Raw genomic sequence first — 14,662 nt, 5'->3', positions numbered from 1 at the left:
AGCACTTCTCCTTTTCCCATTCAATCTAAAATAAACTTGGATGTCTATAATTAAAATGTTTAGGGCTGCACTTTGCACAGGAAGTGTACATTCTGGTTCTGTGTTGGTAAATTGTTTGGCGAGGGAGGGTAACCAGTAATGCTTACTTGCAAATTAGTTAGTGCAAATGCATTACCAATATTCGGTCTTGCATGCAGGCCTTGCACACACGCTGTCGCTGGTGACCATCTATTGCTTCTAAAAGAAAATACTCTAAAAAGGCACTTTTAGCCTGCCCATTACTTACCATTGGTTGGCTTCATCATCACTCTTTGCTGCCTTCTCAGTGGGCTTACCAGGCATCACTTTCATTTCCTTTCTGAGGAGCATGGACCAAGCGCAGATTGATTTTCGTAATTAGGCACTATTTCCTTCAATTTTGCCACCTGGCCCCATCTCCTTTATCCCCAACCAGTAAGATATATGTGGCTCCTAGGCCACAAACCCCTCCTGGTCTAAAATACAGCTATTTGTGAACACAGAAGCGTTGCACATACTAACAAGCTCCTGCAACTGATCAAAGGCATCAGATGTTTACATAGATCATAAGTCGAGATAATTGGGAACATAACGGATTCAATTTGTATATATGTAGTATGTAGCTTTGAAGTGCTATAGGGCAATTCAGTGGCAACTCAGGCAACATTTCATACCATCAATACATACAACAGACCTGTTCCCTCAGGCTTATCAAATCTCTACTTTAGGAATTCTTTCCTTCACTTGTTTTATAAAGACACCACTCCTTAATCTTTTCAAGCTAGTGTAATTCCACTTTGTTTGCCTTCTTTATAAAAGTGTCCTTTTGTCAAATGACAGCTATATCCCATCAGTCTTTAAAAAGGGGCACAACTGTATATATTCCCAGCAACACACTCATATATGCGTTTGTGTATTGTGCAAAATGCAAAATGGTGCCTCACGTGCGCACAACCAGTGGAGCTTGCTGATTGGTACTCACCAGCTATGCTCACTTTTGTCATCATCGGCAACCATTTTGCTGCACCTTATAAATGTCCCAAAAATAAATTTTAATCAAAAAGTTTTTTTCAAAATAACACACACCCTTATGTGTTTTTGCGACTACCAAACAAAGCAAGACCCGAAATAAAAACTGAAGTAAGCGATACCGATTACCAACTTTATTCTTCTCTCATGTCCTTACTCAGGTATTTAAAACTGGTTGCATACATGCAACCCACTTCTTTTCAGCCGACATGTTTCATCACCATTAAATCTTAGTGGTGATTTCGTCAGGGCAGGGTCAAATCGTCGCTATTGTTAGACACTTGTATTCTTTTAAAATAACTGTCAAATGACAAAAAATGACATAATGGCCAGGTTACTTACATAAACTTATAGTCTCCCCACCCCCTTTCCAGGCAGGTGGCATGTGGGTGCATATACATCACTTTAGGGCGTTCAATTACCATCAAGGAGCCAGGGTCATTCATACCAGCTTCTCAAAGATGTAGGGGGATCCTACTGTGAATTCCTCCCTTCCAGGGTTGATCTATATGTTTGATTCCTACGTGTGGAAATATACAGATGTTAATACACAAAGCATCTTTTTTCATTATTCTATCTTAAAACCCTTTCTAAAAAGATAGCCACTTGCTAACTACTTTACTGGTTTTGATTCACTCAGTTCAACAACAAACACTCGAATACCTCGAGATCGAGTTTGTGAGATCATGTTTGTCTCATACGCTGTATTTCATTTATGCCAGTCTCCCAGTTCAATCTCACATTAACTCCCCACCTACTTCGTACCACACAATGCCACTCCATTCCACTCCACTCAATGCCTTTACACTTGATTGGCTCATCCACAATTGGCATAAGTTAGTTTACTTATAAGTACCCAATGCATGGTACCAGAGGTACCTAGGGCCTGTAAGTTAAAGTGTTTCTCATGGACTGCAGCATTTATTTTGCCATCATGAGTGTAACAAAGCAGAGTGTAACTCTGAGACACTATTACTGGCTGGCAGAAAAGTTTTAAACATCTATCTCAACTTTGCAATATAAAACTAATGGCAAAGCCCGAACCTTCCTTTTCAATATATATATGTCATCCCTAAGGTTGGCCTTGCAGGCCCTAAGGCAGGGTGCTGTATTCTAAAAAGAAGGACATGTCTTTTTTCATGTCCTGAAGGTAAAATCCACATTGTCATCTTTACTGTAGAAACGCTAGTAGCTCTATCGGCGAGTATAGGGTTACACACAGACAACGCCGCAGTGCTAACTCATGAAAGGGACTACAAAATATGATTCTTCATGGTCTCAAATGGATCATCACATTAAACTCGATTTGACGCTCAAGTTTAATTTAATGTGACCTTTGCTCAAGTAGCAACTTTAGTAAGTAGCCACTTTGCTGCCCACAGTTTTCCTATAACCGTTTACAGCTGCTGGCCATGATACAGTCTTCTTCTCTCATTGGGGGAGGTGTGAATAACTGTCAGGAAGGAACACGAAGGACCTGCCATTGGAAGAGGTATGACCTCTTCCTAGCTGAAATGTCAAATAGCGTCTGAGCCCAAAAGGCAGGCTTCAAAGGGGAATCCACATTTGAAGGGTAAATGGTGGACATTCACAAGAGGGGCTGCTCTTTTGTTGGTGTGGACAGGTTGGCATCGAGGTCAGAGATGGTGTAAGGTAGCTACACTCTCGGGTGGGCTAAGGAGCTCCACAGACAAAGAGAAGGGTCCAACCATCTTGGGAGAGGGAATTTAGTGCTTTTTAGGCTAGTTAGATGCCATGCTTTACTGGAAGGCATCACAAGGAAAGTGGAGTCATGGTAGCCCATTAGCTAGTAGCCATCACATCCCCCAGGGCACAAACCGAGCATAAAAGAGTTACCCCTGGCACCAGACCTCAAAGCACATCTGTACTGGAAGGTGGAGCAAAGAACAATTGCCTTGCTGTTCCCTGGACCCAAAAAAGAGGGACTGAACCACGGCTGGATTGAACCTGCTGCTCCTTGGGTTAGCAATGAGAGGACTGTGCCTCAGGTGTTCTGCTTGAGGAAGTCATTCCTGAGCCTCAGTCAGAAGTAGTGACTCCAGGAGTCAGTTGGATAACTTCCCGTTACACAGCTAACTGACTCCTTGCCACAAAAGCTGAAAAGGCCTGCCTTGGTGAGTTGGTACAAAAGGGGGTGGTGATGGACGGAGCATCTGAACCAATCAAACACTCACACCCAGTCAACAGATCTGGGTTTAATCCATCACCGTTCTTTAGCCCACTCTGCTACCCCAGTTCAGACATGGCCATATGCAAATCAGTCTGACCCGGTGCCTCATGGGAACAGTCCAGCCCGAACTGCCAAGCCATGCCTTCCCTGGACCGGATTCAAGCTTCCTAGGACCGGTTTCTGTCATTACAGCCGTCTTCAGCCAGGCTTGCCTGAATCCAGTGGCAAAGTGAGCAAGGGACTCACGTCTGAGCATACCCTGCCAACTTATGGCGAACAAAGCGGTACAAAAGGGGGTGGTGCTGGACGGAACATGTGAACCAATCAAACACTCACACCCAGTCAACAGATCTGGGTTTAATCCATCACCGTTCTTTAGCCCACTCTGCCACCCCAGTTCAGACATGGCCATATGCAAATCAGTCTGACCCTGTGCCTCATGGGAACAGTCCAGTCCGAACTGCCAAGCCATGCCTTCCCTGGATTGGATTCAAGCTTCCCAGGACCAGTTTCTGGCATTACAGCCATCTTCAGCCAGGCTTGCTTGAATCCAGTGGCAAAGTGAGCAAGGGACTCACGTCCATCACCACCCCCTTTTGTACCACTTGGGGAGTTGGTAGCCAAGAAAACATGACAGCTACCAACTGCCAACTGCCAACATGAAGCCTGGAAGACTGAGTCCCAACCCTCAGAAATTGCACACAAGTCTGCCGAACCCCGGAAAGTAGTCAGCGTGCACTTTGGTCTCCCTGCAAGGAAGTTATAGCCAGTTAAGGGGAACCACTGGTTTCACTGTAATTGGAGGCCAGTAGACCAGACGCAACTGTTTTTTTGGCTGGACTTCCACTGGACTTTGCAGGACATCGACCCCTGTGGCCAAAGTGCCCCACCATGTTCATCTTCAGAATTCTTTAGAATCCTTCAGCATCCTTCCGCATCCTGTATCCCTTGCACCAGGACCACTCCATTGAAGTCTATGGTGGTTTGCCCATTGAATCTGTAACTGGACTGGGAGGTAACTGTTGAACCAAGCCTCTTTGGGCTCTGTGACTCACTCACTGCTGGACACAGTAGAAAATAAATTCCTAGGCAACTAAACAATTACATATATAAACCAATAATATTGGATTCAGTGTAAAAGATCAAATTGCACAGTATATTTAAATGAAATTATTTAACCTTCAATTTTTTGAGTTCATGTTAACATATTCATTATATTAAAATACAATGTTAATGACATAAAAATCATATTTTAAGGTAAGTCTTAACTTCTGCCACATTTTAGCTTTTCTTAATTGTATTTTTATGAAACTTAATTATGTTTGGAATAAATATGTTTTTATTCCATTAAAATTGTATTTTAATATAATGAATATGTTAACATGAACTCAAAAAATTGAAGATGAAATAATTTCATTTAAATATACTGTGCAATTTGATTCATTTTCTACTGTATACTTACCCTGTCCTAGGAATTGTTTTACCAATTTATCAGGGGGACCTTGTTACTTACATTTGTTTCACTCACTGCTGGAGCCGTTCAACCAATCAGGCCAGAGTAGCAGTTTACAACTTTTTAAAAAGTTTCTAAAGTTTGACTGGGAGCGTGGTCCATTGAAATTATTTATTGCTTTGAATGAAGAAGCTGTATTTTATTGTTCCTTCAAAAATTCATAACTCCGGAACCCTTAGGTGAAGGTTTGTCATTGAGGTGTGAATTTAAAGATACAAATTCAATCCATGTCTACAAATAGGTATCAGATATTTATTGAGAATTGTTTCCTTCTTATTTGACTGTTTTGGTACTTCTTAATGCTTTACATCTATTCCTTTGATAAAGCCAGACTGCTCAGAGCCACAGCTACCCAGGGTTGAGCTAAGGGGTTTCATACAAATTTGATTGGACCCCTTACAGGTAGTGAGTTTTTTATACAGTGTGGTCTTACAGCCACACCATATAATAAACCGCTTTCCTCACGTACACAATACAGGTTAGTTGTGAGAGTTAATGGATCCGGACCAGAAGTGCCACAGAAAGCACAGAAAATATCTGATTACTTACCCTATTAAATTGCAGCAGATTTGACCTACCAAATTTTATATGGGCTAGTTCGGACTTTATTGCACCAGGCAATTACTGGACGTGATAAACGCTCCTTTATTTGTAATTGTAACCTGTGCGCATACAGGATTTTATGTAGTTGACTTTGATTACTTGGGCACAGCAGTACTTGATGCTAACTTTGTAAATATTAAGGGCCTGATTCACAAAGGTAAAGTTAGACCAAAGATGATAACTTTAGACCAAAAGTCTTACCTTATGAGTTTTCGGTATTCACAAAGGGACTTACGAGTAGTATCTTTACGACTGTGGAGTTTCTACACTGGGGTAGAGTATCCACACTTAGGGGCCCATTAGGGTGTCGTGACGTTTGCCACCGCCGAGTAGGCGGTGGCGACCGCCACGACTTCGTAACGAGTGAAACCCCCGCCATATTACAATGGCGGGGGTTTTGCGGCGGGCGCAAAGTGCGTCCGCAGCTTTCCCGCCGGTCGACAATCGTTCCGATTGCCGGCCAGGCAGACTGGGGCAATAATATTGAGGCGGTGCCTTCCAGGTACCGCCCTCCATATTAGCATGGGTTTACACAGAGGCCTTTCCATGGCAGTGATGCCGCCATGGGAAGGCTGGCAGGAATTACTTTGGGGCCCCGTTGCTCAAGGTGTTGTTCATTATATAAGCTGGCTTTAAAGTATGGAAGCCAACATTGGGAGGTGTTTTGCATATTGCATATGTCCATGTCTGAACTGGGGTGCCTTGGTGAGCAAAATAACGATGGATTAAACCCAGATCTGTGACTGGGGGTGAATGTTTTGCCATTGTGCAACATTTCGTCCATCATCTTGTGTGTTTTGCTGTTCACCCTATGTGGGAAGGGTATGCCCAGACTCAGGTCCCTTGCTTACTAAGCCACTGGAGTTAAGCTATCCTGGCTGAAGATGGCTGATAGCCAGAAACCGGTCCTAGGATGCTTGATTCCGGTCCAGGAAAGACATGACTTGGCAGTTCGGGCTGGTCTGTTCCCATGAGGCACAGGGTCAAGACTGATTTGCATATGGCCATGTCTGAACTGGGGTGCCTTGGTGAGCAAAATAACGATGGATTAACCCAGATCTGTGACTAGGGGTGAATGTTTTGCCATTGTGCAACATTCCGTCCATCATCTTGTGTGTTTTGCTGTTCACCCTATGTGGGAAGGGTATGCCCAGACGTGGGTCCCTTGCTCACTAAGCCACTGGAGTCAAGCTATCCTGGCTGAAGACGGCTGATAGCCAGAAACCAGTCCTAGGATGCTTGATTCCCGTCCAGGAAAGACATGGCTTGGCAGTTCGGGCTAGACTGTTCCCATGAGGCACAGGGTCAAGACTGATTTGCATATGGCCATGTCTGAACTGGGGTGGCTTGCTGAGCAAAATAACGATGGATTAAACCCAGATCTGTGACTGGGGTGAATGTTTTGCCATTGTGCAACATTCCGACCATCATCTTGTGTGTTTTGCTGTTCACCCTATGTGGGAAGGGTATGCCCAGACGTGGGTCCCTTGCTCACTAAGCCACTGGAGTCAAGATATCCTGGCTGAAGATGGCTGATAACCAGAAACTGGTCCTAGGATGCTTGATTCCGGTCCAGGAAAGACATGGCATGGCAGTTCGGGCTGGCCTGTTCCCATGAGGCACAGGGTCAAGACTGATTTGCATATGGCGATGTCTGAACTGGGGTGGCTTGGTGAGCAAAATACCGACGGATTAAACCCTGATCTGTGACTGGGGGTGAATGTTTTGCCATTGTGCAACATTCTGTCCATCATCTTGTGTGTTTTGCTGTTCACCCTATGTGGGAAGGGTATGCCCAGACGTGGGTCCCTTGCTCACTAAGCCACTGGAGTCAAGCTGTCCTGGGTGAAGACGGCTGATAGCCAGAAACCGGTCCTAGGATCCTTGATTCCGGTCCAGGAAAGACATGGCATGGCAGTTCGGGCTGGACTGTTCCCATGAGGCACAGGGTCAAGACTGATTTGCATATGGCCATGTCTGAACTGGGGTGGCTTGGAGAGCAAAATAACAATGGATTAAACCCAGATCTGTGACTGGGGGTGAATGTTTTGCCATTGTGCACCATTCCATCCATCATCTTGTGTGTTTTGCTGTTCACCCTATGTGGAAAGGGTATGCCCAGACGTGGGTCCCTTCCTCACTAAGCCACTGGAGTCAAGCTATCCTGGCTGAAGACGGCTGATAGCCAGAAACCGGTCCTAGGATGCTTGATTCCAGTCCAGGAAAGACATGGCTTGGCAGTTCGGGCTGGACTGTTCCCATGAGGCACAGGGTCAAGACTGATTTGCATATGGCCATGTTTGAACTGTGGTGGCTTGGTGAGCAAAATAACGATGGATTAAACCCAGATCTGTGACTGGGGGTGAATGTTTTGCCATTGTGCAACATTCCGTCCATCATCTTGTGTGTTTTGCTGTTCACCCTCTGTGGGAAGGGTATGCCCAGACGTGGGTCCCTTGCTCACTAAGCCACTGGAGTCAAGCTATCCTGGCTGAAGACGGCTGATAGCCAGAAACCGGTCCTAGGATGCTTGATTCCGGTCCAGGAAAGACATGGCTTGTCAGTTCGGGCTGGACTGTTCCCATGAGGCACAGGGTCAAGACTGATTTGCATATGGCCATGTCTGAACTTGGGTGGCTTGGTGAGCAAAATAACTATGGGTTAAACCCAGATCTGTGACGGGGGGTGAATGTTATGCCATTGTGCAACATTCCGTCCATCATCTTGTGTGTTTAGCTATACTTTCAACATAATGCCTTGTTATACAGATGGTCCTATAAATCTACATGTCTTACTCACACACATTTATCGTCACATATATGGCCTACAAACCAAGTAACCAATTGACTATCATCAACTATTACACGCTTAGTATTGACTTCTGAAAAATATATTTTCTTTACATATATTGAGGGTATTCATATTTTATAGTGATCATGGAGGATCTCTCTTGTGACTTCGCAATTGTGGTGGTAAGGATCTCGGTGAGTAAGTGCATTTACTGTGTTGGTGTTGATGTGTGTGTGGGTGTGGTGCATCTACCTGTACAGCTGGTGGGTGTATCTGAACAGGGGGTGAGGGTGCCTGTACAGGGGATGAGTGTTGTGCCTGTACAGGTAAGGCAGGTGCCTATACAGTGGGTGAGGGTGCCTTTACATGTGGGGGATGTGACTGTGCAGAAGGGGCATGTTCAGCGGGGTGGTCCTGTCTATGTAGGGGGGTGTCTGTGCAGTTTGTGGTACACATGGCTGGGTGGAGTGTGGAGCCGGTAGGTGTGTGGACCATGAAGGAAGACTTTTAAACAGTTTCAGCATGCCCGCCATTATCTTCATGGCCATAGCATGGTATCTTTCACTCTCTTCCCTATGGATTGTTATGACATCTTTTTGCCTTCTTGACATGTCTTTGCAAGATATATCAATCCTGACAAGACACTGGTCTGTACTGAATCTAAAATATCAGACAGATTGGCCCCTATGGCACGAATGTCCTGCTTCACATCAATCTGCTGTTGGAAAAATTCATCTTCCCACTGGCCACCATGAGCATCAGCCAGCCCCCTCCGCATGAGACGATCTCTAATGCGACCGCTGGGTACACCAAAACGGGGAGTCAATTGGTGCCTAGGGGATACCTGCTTCTCACCAGGGTTGTTAGGTCGCTCAGATGCTTGAGAGATGGCCCGGGTTGCACTGTCATGGGAAGAGTGTGTAAGAGAAGCAACATGTCTACCTTGGATTTGAGGGCTGTGAGGAATTGATGCCTGTGTTGGGGTAGATGAAGGCTGTGGCTGGTTGACTGGCTGCTGGGAATGGGCAGTCCTCAGAGGTGAAGTAGGAGTACAATGCTTGCCGACCTGATGTAGGCTTCAGTGTTTTTCTCAGTGGGCTAACAATGCACTCCTGATAATCCAGGTCCTTCTTCAGGACCATCGTCATCTTCTTCATCCTCATCTTCTTCCTCCTCATCGTCCTCTTCTTGAGCATTGTTGTTCGCTGACATACCTGCTTAGAGGAGAATTGGATTCTCTCCTTGAATTGCCCGCTGCCCTCCACTGGTGGATGGTTCAGCTTCCTCTAGCGGCTCATTGTCCTCATCACCTGAAAGACAGAGGTTGCAACTTGCTTAGTATTTTCCATTGTCATTGTCACTCTTGTGTTGTATCATGTGCTACAACACAAGAGTTGGGTCTGATAATTTTTGCATATATCTGATGTTCCACATGTGACCTGGTTTGTGTAAACATACACATGACAGCTCACACTGTAGCACTGAGATGTTCAATGTGGCTGTGCAATGCAAATTCTAACTCACTAGCTTCAGCCTGAGCTCTGTGTAGTATTGAGATACCCTGTGATGTCAGCTGATGAACTGGCTCCTTGAGTGTGTGGCAGAAGATGTGGTCCTCGATCCAGCAGCTTCAGAAGGAAGTGACACCGTAATTAATGTTCAGCAGGAATTATATGTGAACATGCAAAATTAACACAGACATCAATGATTATGTTGGGAACATATCACACACCAACTTCACATGCTACAAAAGTGGAAATACATGCTAATATCCTTTCACAACGATTTGCTTACTGTGCAGTATTTGGGAATCGATAGTTTACACCACTATATGGCACATTTACCAGATGGATGGATGACAGTCTGCATGTCTCCCAAATGCCTGGAAGGTGTACTTTGAATAACTGAGGAAGTCTTGACAGCAGCTGTTATTGTGCCATAAATATCCATATTTCAATACAAAGGATGATATTAGTTATTTGACATGTATATGTCATAGGTATAGACTTTCAACCCAATTGTGGCTACTCCTCTTTAGATGAGACATTATAAGCAGCATATGGACATATGTGACAGCAGGGATATTAGACATACACCACATGCTGCTAACATATCATCCAATATTTAAGAGTATGAGTTTTTTATAAAGTATTATTGAGTGTACTTACCAGGGTCTACCATCCACCCAGTGTGTGGTGCCTGGCCATATGTCACACCCGCACGAGGAGCAGAGATCGCTGTAGTATGTGTTTTTCTGGCCAATGTCTCGGGGCCTAAAATGAAATAACTGTATTTAGTTTACATTCTAGTTGACATATGTAATCAACAACATATCCTATGTTTGCGACTATTGATGGATTCTATGTAAAATATCCATGGGTTGTCTGATCACAATGTAGTAAATGGGACCCTCTTCTGGCCATATTTATGTGCCAGTTTATGCTGATGGGTTGATGTGCCCCGTGATGTTGCCTCCCTGTGCAGGGACCTCTGCTCCAGTGGATGAATCTACTCTGGCTGTATGTGGCAATAAAAAGAAGGCAACAGATATTACCAAGAAATGATGATTATGTACATCTTTTCACATATGTACTCACTTGCATTTACAAGACAACTGTGATGGTTACTAAATCAGGCACATTTTCTAGTGCCAAATGTCAGTGTAAAATTAAATCATCAGCAGTCATGGGTCACTGTTTGGGATTGAGAAATTGGAATTTACCATTTCCATTACAAAGGATTCTGAGACTGCAGTAGACAAAACAAGACATGCAAGAGTCTAACTCACCATGAATGCAAGCACAAACTTGAAATGGCTTCCAACCACATTATGGTCATCATTCACAGGCAGCCCATGGAGCAGTTGGGTGTGCATGGTGGAGAGGAAGTCCTTCTTTAGTGGGGTAAGATGGAGACGGATTCCAGTTTGTCTACCAGGGAAAGCTCTGGCCACCTCTATCCTGGTGAACTTCTCCTTCACCCGTCTTTCCTCATCCTGCCACTTAATTTTTACCTCTGTGATGGTCCGTTCATCGTCCCCCAATGCACTGACTGAAGTAGCCAACAGCTGCCAGAGGACTGCCTTCTGTGTTACATTACTGAGGTATGGAGGTAGACCATGCATATTTTTGTAGTTCCTCACTACAAGTATTACAATCATATTGATCTTCTCCTCAGTGTACTTCTTCTTCCTCCTCACATGTAGCATACTGATGGCAAGGGAAGGCACAGTACAAGCTTTTATGTGGTTTGTAGTGCATGGGTTGCAGGTGACATTAATTGTCTGCAGTTGTTTAAAAATACTCTTATTCAAGCCTCAGTGTGGAGATTCTGCCCGAGTGCAGAAATTCCGACCAAGTGCAGAAATTCCGCCCGAGTGCAGAAACTCTGCAGTCGTAAAGATACCCCTTTTGTGTCCCTTTGTGAATACCAAAAAGTCATAAAGTTAAGCTTTTGGACTTAAGTTATATGTTTGGCTTAATGTTTTGTGAAAGGGGTCATCTGATTAACTGGTCCAATAGCCGAGTTCCTCAAATGTTACTAATGGCCCTTCTTGATAATAGAGGAATTTGTTAATAATGGAGTTCTTGATTTCTAATTTGTTTTCTATGTACAGAGCATTCCTTACTGTTTGCTAAATTGAATGTTCAAGTGGGGCCTCTAAACTGTTTTTAAGTTGAAGTGCTTTAAAGTTTAACACTAAGAATAAAAGTATTGTATTAAATATGTAAGTCTCAGGACAGAGAGGAGAATAGGGAGGTGACTTTTGAAGCAGTATGATTGAGCCAAGGCTTGTAAATGCAACAAACACACGTGAAGTCCAATATATATATATATCCATCCAATCAATTATATGTGTTCAAAAAATCTTTATTTTTCTTTGATAACAACACAGGACAGCTCGCTCGGGCCAGTTTTCTCATAGATCAAAAAAGTGCATGAAAGGAGAGTGTAAATTGCTTGTTTCCTTTCTCTTGGGTCTCCTCGCTGTCTCATTAAGGGGTGTTTCTCTCCAAATGGTATCAATAGTCCTTAGAGAATCAATCCAAGCTCTACTTAATAATATAGCAGCATAATCACCGGGAACATATTTAAATTCCTCCCAGACACCGTGATAAGTGCCAAATGAGTCAGAGCACGAATAACACGTCTCAATTGAATTTCACCCTTGCACATATGAATTAGACTTCTCATGAAGGTAGCTTGGATAAGGTTGTTGCAGGTATTACGTTTTCCAATTTTTACCCACCCTTGTTGGAGTAATGAGTTCTGGAAGAAAGGGATACGCCAGTAACCAACTAAAGAATAATGTATCTATAAGGGAAGCATTTTGGAAATATTCTACATTTGACATAAAATAGTTCTGACAAGATTTGGTCTATGAAAGTCTTTAGTAAGAATAGTTAGAAAGGGTCAGATGCTAAACCTGGAATCGTAGGGCTAATTTTATTCTAAGTTTTGTTCAAGTATTTTATTTTAAAAAGATGCATCTCATTGATTCTTTTTTCTTTTAGGTTGAAGTGCTAATTGCCATAAGCAGCATTACTTCTCCATTATTGTTCACAGCTTCTGCATACTTATCTTTCAGCATCCTGCGAATTTTTGAAATTTTGGAAGCTTTACCAACAGACATAAAAGTAGGTACTTCACTTATTTCTCTATGTATGCAGTCATTAGAGTACAACAATGCTTTACCCATTTTGCTCCACTGTTCCTCTCTTTCGTGCCATTTTATAGGGTGAATAATGACAGTGATGTTCATTGGTGTATATTGGGTGAAGGTAATCCTAATGAATACTTAATGTTCGTGTTAGGGGATTTGATAATTATAGATATGACACTACATTAAAGAGTCTGAAATGCATTCATGCCCCACTTTTATTTTTACCTTAACCTTATACATATGGTGCAGTATCAAGCATTTGCTCTCTTCTCAAACACAGGTCCATGGTCCATGAGGTTTGGATCCATGACATGTTTTCATTTCATCGACATTGGATAAAACTGACATTCAGAAAATCTAAATGGCAAGTGTTAGCATGGTCATCGATTAGCCAAAAAATCTGGTATAGATCCAGCCTTCATAGACCAATGTTGATCAGGCCTGATCTACCTAAGGGCATTCCCGCTCGATGCAGTCAAAACCTAAAAATTATAGGGAGGCTTAGTTACAAACCATGCAAATTTAAATTAACATCTGCACAAACCCGACTCAGCCATCCTAGTCTATGCATTTGTTTCAATCAGAACAAGCCAATTCTATTAACTATATCTTGGCTCAATCACCAAATATATTTAAACTTCAATTAGTGAGGATTAACCTACATTCGCTGTTGAACATGTATACATATGAACAGATGCAGCCCAATCAGATATCCTTTGAAGAAATCCCTCCTAAAAAATGAAACACTACCTTTCTTTTGAGGAATAACCAGTAGATTTTGGTGCTCTCAGCACCGAAATCAGTATCTACTGATAAATATCAGGCTTTTTCCCCCAGGTAATTTCAAGCAGGTTTGAAATATAGAAATGTAATGGTGACTGTGATCTCAATTGTACCTGGTACCTACTGGATGGCGCAGACATCTGATCAATTGTAATTGCATAGCTGCACAAACAGGTGGTAGGGCAGGTATCAGAATGTAATGTCCCACTTCAAATCAGGCCTTTATAGTCTGTTTCTTGAAATCATGTTTCTCGACGTATATATTATATATTCATATATATATGTGTGTGTGTGTGTGTGTGTATATATATATATATATGTATATATATATATGTATATATTACCTACTGGCGGTCGCCAGTAGGTATATATAGTTAGGATTTTTTCTCTATGGGATTTTTGAAAATTCTATGTCTAATAACTTTGCCGTTTGTGGACGGAATTGGCTGAAATTTTCAGGAAAATGGCACATTTTGTTTCTGAGCAGCCTTTGAAAATTTGGGGGGGGTTCGTCAAGGGGGGGCCGAGAAAAAAGGGGGGTCCCAAAACGCGTTTTTCCCATGTTAATTTCCATAGGGCGGTTGGCCTCACTTTTAGCCCGAACGGCTGAATGGATTTGCACGAAACTTGGCAAAATTGTAGGGACTGGTAGCCCGATGTGCCTTTTGTAGGTCTCAATATATGTGCTCCAGTGGATTTTGAGAAATTAACGTTTAAAAAAAGATATATATCTGTAAGCGCGGACCGGGCAGCGGCCTAGGACGCGTACTTTTCGCGCAACGGAGCTTTGTGAAGCGAAGCTGATTGGTTCTCCGGCGTCTGTCAACATTCCAAACAGTCCGTAGTGGCCGCAAACAGTCCGTAGTGGCCGCCATCTTGTCTCTCGGTAGGATCGAGAGACAAGAGGAGGCCAAAGCGAAGGGGTAAATGACCATAAGGGGGAATAGTAGATCCTCGCTGACCCCCTAGGTTTGATGTGGAGGTTTTAAAAGGGCCCCGCGGGGCAAAAAAAAAAAATTATAATAATAATCTTACGGCTGAATGGATTTGCACGAAACTTGGCAAAATTGTA

The 14,662-nt window shown here is 43.2% G+C and overlaps 1 protein-coding gene across 1 annotated transcript in view; it reads left to right on the top strand.

The window, feature by feature from the left end:
* Positions 1-14,662, top strand: part of MLC1 (modulator of VRAC current 1) — a 304,614-nt gene that overhangs the window by 248,537 nt on the left and 41,415 nt on the right. The window contains exon 10 of the mRNA XM_078656639.1: positions 12,659-12,781. Within this exon, the coding sequence (XP_078512765.1) occupies positions 12,659-12,781 (123 nt within the window). The remainder of the gene's footprint in view (positions 1-12,658; positions 12,782-14,662) is intronic.

This window comes from Lissotriton helveticus, chromosome 1_1 (assembly GCF_964261635.1).
Source record: "Lissotriton helveticus chromosome 1_1, aLisHel1.1, whole genome shotgun sequence".
NCBI classification, from domain to species: Eukaryota; Metazoa; Chordata; class Amphibia; order Caudata; family Salamandridae; genus Lissotriton; species Lissotriton helveticus.
This window is presented reverse-complemented; position numbering and strand designations above follow the sequence as displayed.